The sequence below is a fragment of the Loxodonta africana genome, chromosome 8 (assembly GCF_030014295.1).
Source record: "Loxodonta africana isolate mLoxAfr1 chromosome 8, mLoxAfr1.hap2, whole genome shotgun sequence".
NCBI classification, from domain to species: domain Eukaryota; kingdom Metazoa; phylum Chordata; class Mammalia; order Proboscidea; family Elephantidae; genus Loxodonta; species Loxodonta africana.
The window spans coordinates 21,995,480-22,005,253 of NC_087349.1; the positions used below are offsets into that span (position 1 = coordinate 21,995,480).

The following is a 9,774-nucleotide window of genomic DNA, read 5'->3' on the forward strand; positions in this document are numbered from 1 at the left end:
TGCTGGGGGCGGAGCCTGCGGAGGGGTGCTGTCGTCACTTCCTGAGGACCCGGCAGTGACGTTTGGGCCGGCCGCGGTAGTTAGGAAGTCCTGATGGAGCCGCGTTTGGTGTAAACCTTGGCCGACCGGGACCGCGGGGGCTGGCCGGGGCTGCAGGGATCCGGGCGAGCGGGGCGCGCGGCGCGGCTTTGTGGGCCTGGGCGGGCGAGCCCCGGTGGTGCGCTCCTCTCGTGCCGGCGTCGCTCCGCCTCCGGGAGAGGACCCGGCCCGCCCTCTGGGCCCGGGACCAGGCGGGACCTCCTGCCAGGGTGTCCCGCCGCGCCTCATCCGGTCCGGGACTGCCGGGAGCAGCAGGTGTGCGGCCCGACAACTCTCTCCCCGACGCTTGCAGTCCGTGCCACGTCTTCGCGGGCTGCCGGAACGCTGACGTGGAGCTGCCAGTCCCGCACCCCTATGGAGAAGTTTGGGATGAATTTCGGGGGCGGCCCGAGCAAGAAGGACCTGCTGGAGACCATAGACACACAGAAGAAGCAGCTCCTGCAGTACCAGGCACGGCTCAAGGATGTGGTCCGCGCCTATAAAAGCCTACTGAAGGAGAAAGAGGCGCTGGAGGCCAGCATCAAGGTACTGTCGGTGTCCCACGAGGCGGATGTGGGCCTCGCAGGTGTCCAGCCCTCAGGTCTCACTTTTCCTGACTCCATTGATGACCGGTGCTCCACTCACAGCGGGGATAGCACGGGGACCGCCACCAGCTTGGATACTGCAGCCAGTCTCACCAGCACCAAGGGTGAGTTTGGGGTAGAAGATGAGAGACCGGCCCGTGGCCCACTACCTCTGAAGTCCGAAGAAGCCAGCGGTTCGGAGAGTGGCATTAGCAGCAGTAGTGGGGACGGTCCGTCGGGGGGCGTGGAGGCAGACAAACGACTGCACCAAATGAAGACTCAGTTGGCCACTTTGACCAGCTCTTTGGCTACAGTCACCCAGGAGAAGTCCCGTATGGAGGCTTCTTACCTGGCTGACAAGAAGAAGATGAAACAGGACTTAGAGGATGCCAGTAAGAAGGCAGAGGAGGAGAGGGGCCGTCTGGAGGGGGAATTGAAGGGGCTGCAGGAGCAAATAGCGGAAACCAAAGCTCGACTTATCACGCAGCAGCACGATCGGGCCCAAGAGCAGAGTGACCACGCCTTGATGCTGCGTGAGCTCCAGAAGCTGCTGCAGGAGGAGAGGACCCAGCGCCAGGACCTGGAGCTCCGTCTGGAGGAGACCCGAGAAGCCCTGGCAGGGCGGGCATATGCCATTGGTCAGATGGAAGGGTTTGAACTGCAGACCAAGCAGCTAACCAGGGAGGTAGAGGAGCTGAAGGGTGAGCTGCAGGCTCTTCGAAATGAGAAGAATCGGCCTGACCCCCGGCTGCAGGACCTTCAGGAAGAGGCCGCTGGCCTCAAGAGTCATTTCCAGGCTCAGTTGCAACAGGAAATAAGGAAGGTAATTATTCTCATTTCCTTCAAGCATTAGTCCTTTAATCTGAAGTGGGAAACATGAAGGCTTTTCCTCCTTTGGGAGTTAGCACTAAGTGGTCGCACTGGCATTTCTGATGCTACTGGAAAAGTCCCACTAGTGAGTCCTGGGAATTCCTGCTCTACACGGTGTTGACAGTCTCCACAGAGTGTGTGCCCAACAGGAAGTGGAGTTTCTGCGTGTAGGCTGGGTAGGAGCCAGACAGCTCCGAGTTCTGGGCATTGACATCTTCCCAGCCGGGCTCTACGAAGCGGTGTAGTCCCAGCTGCACAAGGAAGGGTGATGTGTGGGGCTGTGTTTGTAGGGAGATGAAGGGGGCGATGGGGATTTTCTCAGAAGAAACAATCTCTTGTAGTTGCTTTCAGTCAGAATTTGTATCCTTTCAGTGTGGAGAGAAATCTAACTCCGTTTTGAATTTCGAGGAATATCAGAAGAAAAAAAAAAACCGTATGATTTCTTAATAGGATTTGGGGAGGCATGTAATAAACAAGGGTAAAGCTGTATATGTGAGCTAGGTGTATGGTATGAGAAAGCAGAAGCACTAAAGCAGAACAGTAAGAAAATACACTAAGGTCTGGTGTAATATGTTTCTGGGAGCAGAACCCAAGCAGGTTACAGGAACTGTTGTTAGCACCTAAATCCACACAAAAACCCCCAGTTCCCATTCTTCCCAGGCCATCCTAGTCCTGTGACACTTTTGCTCACCCTCTCGCTTTCTCAAAATTTGCCCTAGGGCATTGTGTGGCTTTCCTGGCTGCATTTCTGTCTGTTGCCTTGTTTTCCAGACAGCCCTTGCCGAGGAACAACTCCGACAGCAATCTCAGGTGGAAGAGCAGAGGGTGGCAGCCCTAGAGAACCAGATATCCGAGGTGTCTGAACTGCTGGGCATCTACGAGAAGGCCAAGCAGAAGGACCAACTGGCTATCCAGAAGCTGAAGGAGCGTATTCTGCAGCTGGACCTGGAGAATAAGACACTGGCTCTCGCAGCCTCCAGCCGGTCCCCTCTGGACAGCCATGGTGAGGAGTCCAGTCTGGATGTTAATGTCCTGAAGGACAAGATGGAGAAGCTGAAGAGACTGTTGCAGGTTGCAGCCAGAAAAAGCCAGGTGGCCCTGGATGTGGAGAAGCTCTGCGACCCAGAGATAATGCCCACCTCGGAGGCTACTGATGGGGAGAAAGCCACTGCGCTGTACTACCAACAGGAGCTGAAACAGCTGAAGGAGGAGTTTGAGAGGTACAAGATGAGGGCCCAGGTTGTCCTCAAGAGCAAGAGCACCAAAGACAGCAATGTGTCAAAGGAGCTGGAGGAAGCCCAGGAGCAGCTGGCAGAGCTGAAGGAGAAGTACATCTCCCTGCGGCTGTCCTGCGAGGAGCTCGAGCGCCAGCACCAGCAGGAGGCTGAGGACTGGAAGCAGGAGCTGACCCGGCTGCAGCAGCTGCACCGGCAGGAGCTGGAGCGCAGTCAGCTGGACTTCAGGGACCGCACGCTGAAGCTGGAGGAGGAGCTGCACAAGCAGCGTGACCGGGCCCTGGCCGTGCTGGCTGAGAAAGACCTGGAGCTGGAGCAGTTGCGCTCCGTGGCCCTGTCCTCCAGCCTGCCAGGACGCAGAAGCCCAGTGGGGGCTGGAGGTCTTGGGGACCCAGTTGACACATCATCCCCAGATAGCCTGACCCAAGCCCTGCACCTTGCGGCACCCAACGAGCCCACTTTCTTCCTGTATGCTGAGCAGCTGGCCCGCAAGGAGGTGGAGATCACCTCGCTGCGGAAGCAGAAGAACAGGCTGGAGGCTGAGGTGCGTCAGCTGCAGGATCGGCTGCTGGAGGAGAGGGAGCGGCACCAGGAGGAGGTTGGAGCCCTGCAGAGCCACATTGAAAAGAACATCAGGGACCAGAGCAGGGAGGGAGCCAACCTGGAGTACCTCAAAAACATCATCTACCGCTTCCTGACCTTGCCAGACTCTCTGGGCCGTCAGCAGACGCTCACAGCCATACTGACGATCTTGCATTTCAGTCCCGAGGAGAAACAAGTGATAAAGCGGCTCCCAGCCAGTGGTAGCTGGTGGCCTTCGGGCAAGAGATGATGCTGTTTTCATTAACTCCTGAGATTCCTGTGCCTCTTTTCTGTGAGAAGGGGTGGGCTCTGGCTTCAACTGCCTCTTCTCTTCTCTAATGTTTCCTTCTTCACAGTGCTGAGCTCAGAGGAGTCTTCGATGTGGGGTGGGATTTTCTGCCAAATGCCATTAATGCCACTTTATCCTTGGGCCTGGGGATATGGAGTGTGTTGGAACAGCATCTTCTAGTGGCGTGTGTGTATGGGGAGAGGTTAGGCCGGAGAGATGGAAAAGTTGGGGAAGTGGTGAGAGTCTCTTAAGGTACAATTTTGTTTTAATACTATGCTCCTAGCTCAGAGCTAGATATGACTCGCAAGGGAGTTCAGTGAACTAATTTCTACACATGTGGTGGAGTACTCATCCGGGGCATAATGACCAGCACCATACTCCATCTCATCAATTTGTGTCTGACCCACTGCTGCCCCAATTCTCTGGGGACGTCAGTCAGGCTGAAAAGCCACCAGGAAGTTTGAAATAGTGACAGATTGTCCACTAGTACAAAGGGCTAAGGAATAGTGAGTTCACCCTGGCATTGGGAAGCTTGGTTTAGTTAGGGCCGAGGGGCCACTAAAGCAGTCTAGACCAAACACACTGCTCGTGGCCAACCAAAAGATGGCTGATCTCGGAGAGTTCCTGAGTGACCTGTTTTTGGCCTGAATAGAGTTTAAATAGTTGCTCTCACACTTGCCCCAGCCTGAAACCATCTGCCTAAGGTTGGCCTGAACTTGTGAATAAATGACGTTGCTATCTTCTCCTCAATGTTGAGCTTTGACAAAGAAACAAATCTTAGCCTCTTACAGAGAGGAATCAGATCGGTAAGCTCTATTCCTGCCCGAATATAAGGATAGAACTCAGAGATTTGCTCCCGGCTGTCTCTGCCTTTGTACGGACAGGGAAGAGAAGAAGGGTTTGCGCAGAGGATTCCAGAAGGTTGCTGTGGCCCACTCAGGAAAGTTGTGGCTGTCCAGCTGAGGCTGAGCTGGGGTGCTTTCTGTTCTGTGGCCAGCACTCTGGCTAAATCGCCAAGTCCCTGCCACCAGGGTATTGCTACTTGACTGTCAACAGGATATTTTGACCACTCCTTCAGGGAGGTAATAAGAGTTTAAATCTACAATCCTCATCTTCCCCACAGAGTGTCCTGCAGACCAAATAAAAGAGTAGATTCATTCTGCTTTTAAGGAAAGGTGGCTTGTTATCCAGGTGGCCTGGAAAGGAGGGACCCAAGAAATTCAGACAGTATCAGTGGCTCACCCTGTCCCCCACCTGCCCTTGCTGGTTAGAGATCTTTGAACCTTAAAGACCAAGGCTTTGCCACTAACTGGACTAACGACTATCTGTTATTTCATCATAGAGCTTTGTTTTATGAGGATTTGGGGTGCAGAAGACTGGGATTAAATGCTCCGAACGGGAGTTTAGGTGACCTGGAGTATCTACCAACAGGAAATGGACTTAGCAGAAGTGCTGTGTTCACATGATAAAAACATAAACCGTGGGATCATTAAACCTGTATGACTTGACCTGTGTCTTTCCTTAATGGTACATATGCATCTAGACAAAAATGGAGTGTGAATGAAAGTGGAGAATAAAAAGGATAGAAATCATATTTCATTATATTAATCCATGAGCTTGAATGCAGGGAGGAAAAACCTCAGAGCTTTGACTGCCTGAGTTCACAACCCAGATGTCTTAGCCTGGACTCGTGTGTATGTGTATGTAGGCAGCTACACTTAGAAAACTCCCTCGTGGGTTCAGTGAATGGGCTTGAAACTTCCATGATTAACTACTTCAAGCTCCACAAGTAACCTACTTACGAATGCCAGATTATGCTTAACAGCAGACTCATGGTATCCTTGAAGAGTTTTCCAGAACACCAAGGTAAACTAACGTTAATAATAATAGACTTTCTTAATTTCCTTACCTTGATGCCCCTAAACGTAGGCTATTTTATCATCGTTGCTATTTCTAGCTGGTTGTGGACAAAACAGATCCACAATCACAGTTGCTTTCCTAGCACTGGTAACTGTTGTGCTTTTGACTTCCGAGAAGACACCAAGCAGGCAAAGAAGCAAGTCAATTTCTGATTCATTTTAAATATCTGGAGAAACTCAAGGCTGTGAATGCTCCCAACTGAAGTGTAAAGACTGGACCCGTTCCTATCCTTACAGGCGCTTAGAGCCTAGAAACCACGTTAATGCAGACACGCATAAATTAAAAATTCCTTCTGTCCCCACCCCTCCCGCCAAATAAGTTTTTTAGTCATTTGACTGGTTTTCCTGTGCTAGTGTAAGAAAGGAAAGGAGAGAGAATGAAAGTAGACTTGAGATCAGAAACTAAATATTCCGTGGGCCCTGGTCCCAGAATTTCAGATGGTATACAAGTTGTGTCGATAAGGTAGTGAGACAGCCTTATTAACTATGACACACAGATGAGCGGGATCCATGTCAAGTAGAAGAGATGGAGGAAGGATGTGGCAGGAAGGCACTCTGACCACTCATGTAAGGGCTTCCTGCTCTCTTCCCCCCCTCTTGGGTACCTTGGACCTGGGGGGTAAACATGCCTGTATGTCATGTCCTTGATGTCAGTCTCCATGTGTTATTCAGAACTCCAGGGCTCTCAGACCTTGTCTTGTGAAGCTACTACTGCAGGGTTTTTGTTTTGTGCCAGCAACTTTGAGCCACTTATGCTCATTATATCATTCATTCCTCAAGGTGCTATTATTATCCTATTTTACAGATGAGGAAACAGGCTGAGATGCTAAATTTTTCCTAAATCATGTCGTTGGCAGATGTTGAAAGCAGGTTTGACTGAGCAAAGCCCATTTAATGATGTGCTCCTGCCTCCTCAGAACCTGGGAGGGCTGGCATCTTTCAGGACCCATCCTCATCTCTAGGCTGAAGTGGGCTGGTTCAAATGGAGAGAAAGTCTCCAGATGTAAATTGCAGCCAAGCAAGGGTTGAACAAGCAAGAGTGGTTCTTTGTAAGAGTTTTAAAGCTGCTGTGTCCAGCAGTTTCTAGATCGCTGCTGATTTTAGAATTTGGATCATTCTAGCAATATAAAAGGAGGGCTGGATGCTACCTATGGCTATAGCATGTTCCAGCTGTAACCTCTGGTAAAGCTGGGGAAGCAGCTTTGGGAATTGGAACTAGAACCCTAATGAATGGGTCACTTTGCCCAATCTTCACCACCTTTAATCCCCCCCACTTCTGTTTTCCCCCTCCCCCAGGCAGCCTGGCACTCCAGATTGATAGATTTTTGGTGCAAGGAACTAGATTCAGACTCTTCTGGGTTGAAATCCCAGTGCAGCCTCCTGACAGCTGTGTGACCTTGGCAAATTACATAATCTCTCCGAACTTAATTTTCTTATAATGGGGATCATAATGTTCATTTCAGCCTTATATCTTCAGATTAAAGAAAAAATAAGTACGTAAAGAGCCAGCAAAGCACCTGGAACAATGACAAACCAAACCCGCTGCCATTGAGTCGATGGTGCTAAAACACATTAGTTCCTTTTTCTCCAAGAATGTGAAGTGGCAGAATTGAATGTCAGACTGAGGTCGTTCGGATTTAAGTTGATGTTTCTTAATTACAAATGTTGCTGTAAACAAAAGGAAAAACAGAGCTAATCAAGTTAATCAAGTACCTACCATGAGACAGATGGCTGGCATTTTCCCTTTATCATTTTACTTCATTCTCATGACAATCCTGTGAAGCAGGCGTTACGTCTGTTTTGCAGATGAGGAAATTGAGGCTTGGCAAGATGAAGTGAATTGCCCAAGACCCAGAGCCGGTAATGGTAGAACCAGAGTTGCAACTCAGCTTGTCTGAACCAAATGGCCCAGGCCCTGCCTGCCATATGTCTGTGTTGTCACCCAGCAGATGTCAATGTGGGTTAATGAAAATGATGCTCATTGAGAAATCCAGGGGCTTTAAAAAAAAATTTTTTTTATAGGCTTTATTTTTATAAAGCAGTTTTTAGGCTTATAATATTATGTAGAAAGTCATTAAAGAGAGTTCCCATGTACCCCCTTTCCTGGCTGTACACGCTCTTATTAACATTTCACTCGTGCTACATTTGCTACAACTGATAATCTAATAATGATACATTATTGTTAACCAATAGTCCACAGTTTAGTGTTGACTTCCTGTGCTGTGTACTATAGATTTTTAAAAATATATAAATTTTATTGAGATAATTTTTGGGGTGAAAATATACATGGTCATACACCAATTCAACAATTTCTATACATACAACTCATTGTCATTGGTTACATTTTTCAGATTGTGCAGACATTCTCACCATCCTCCAAATTGTTCTACCACCATTGACTTAGACTCACTGCCCACTAAGCTTCTCGTCTAACCTTTCGACTTGCTGTTGTTAATTTGATCTCACATAGAGAATTCTTTAAAAGAGCATGATGCTCAAGGCAGACATTAAGATAAACAATTTTTTGGTTCAGAGAAGGCTTTAGGGGATAGTTTTGGTTACAAGTTTAAAGATTATCTCAGGGTAATAGTTTAGGGGGTTCGTTCAGGCTCAATGGCTCTAGAACGTCTGGCTTCCATTGAGAATTTGAAATTCTGTTTTGAGTACTTCAGAGGCTGTATTTCTTGCGTGACCTGGAAGAAGGGATCCTGGTCCAGGTAGTACTCTCTTCAGTGGCAACTGATTTCTTTACGTTTGTTAGAAGGCTTCTGCTTTCCTAGCAGCAGAGCTATTTCATACTGCAAATTATGAAACGGGCTCTGATATTATATGAGTCAGTTTGGGTTGTAGTGGCCGGTTTTTCCCGGGGTTCAGATCTCTAGGATAAACTAAATATCAAAGAGTCTAACAATCCCACAGTGCAGGCAGCTTATCAATATAGAAATCTGAATTCTTTCTACAAATGCTAGATGAGAGTGGCAGGACACCTACAAAAATAAAAATGTCTCTGGAAAAGTGGACCTTGTTTCTCGCACTCTGGGACCGAGGTACTTTGAAAGGGTGATCAGTGGAATGAAGATACAAGAGGCTGAGGACCACTCCTGAAAGGTGCTAGTTGCTCAAACCTTCTTTGTGACTTGTTTTTTATCTGTCACAAAGGGAAGCTAGGTGTTTACATCTCCTCAAAGACACTGTGATGATCAAATCAAACAATGTATTGAAAATTCTTGGGAAAGCGTAAAACTCTACAAAATGCAATTATTGTTGATGCCTGACATCATATGTATTAGATAACATAGCACAATGACAACTGTTTGGTGAACTGTTGCCCAAGCCCACCCTGGTTTCTCCACCTCATTGTTTCCTCAAGAAGCAGGTTTACACTTTCAAAATAATGAAGTGAGGAAAAACATTAGTATATGTAGTAGGGAGCTCTGGTGGCCTAGTGATTTAGAGCTATGGCTGCTAACCAAAAGGTTGAGAACTTGCATCAACCAGCCTGTCTTTGGAAAACCTATGGGGCAGCTCTACTCTGTCCTGTAGGGATGCTGTGAGTGGGAATCAACTTGATGGCAATGGTTTTTTTTTTCTGTTATATGTAGTAGTTTCTATTTTTGCTATAACAAAGTACTACAAACTTCTTATTTTTGGTAGTTGCTGCCAAGTCGATTCTGACTCATGGTGACCCCGTGTATGCAGAATAAAACTACTCCATAAGGGGGGATCAGTCTGCCTACCACAGTATGTATTTTGGAAATTTTCTATCTGGAAAAATCTTTGGCCGAATTAAAAATGGAAAATAAAAATGCTTCCTAACTTCTTCATAATGAAGGCTTCAGGTACTGCTGAATGAATCCTAGCAATATTGGATTTTCATGGGAAGCGGGTAACAGTGTTCTTGTGGATGAATTAATGCACATGGGAGAATTGGTGTCTCTTTAAATATAAGTCAACAGAAAACTTATTTAAGGTGCCCCATAGTGAAAAGGCAGTTCTGCTTTGTCCTATAGGGTTGCTATGAGTCGGAATCGATTCGACGGCACTGGGTTTTGGGTAGTAAAAAGGTAGGTAGAAGTTGCAGTTCATGACTGGTGGTGAAAAAGGAAATTCTCACTGCTCACAGACGGAGGAGGCCAGTAATCCTCTCTTCTGTGTGTTCTTTAGACTTAGTCTGAGCTCTGTATCTGTATAGTCATCCAGAATAATTTAAATTAATC

The 9,774-nt window shown here is 48.0% G+C and overlaps 1 protein-coding gene across 1 annotated transcript; it reads left to right on the forward strand.

The window, feature by feature from the left end:
- The first annotated feature begins 219 nt into the window (after window positions 1–219).
- GCC1 (GRIP and coiled-coil domain containing 1) lies at window positions 220–6,415 on the forward strand. The gene is made up of 2 exons (XM_003407247.4): window positions 220–1,485; window positions 2,304–6,415. Exons 1-2 carry the CDS (start codon window positions 454–456, stop codon window positions 3,597–3,599), a joined length of 2,328 nt encoding a protein of 775 aa, XP_003407295.2. The 5' UTR covers window positions 220–453; the 3' UTR covers window positions 3,600–6,415.
- The last annotated feature ends 3,359 nt before the right edge of the window (window positions 6,416–9,774 follow it).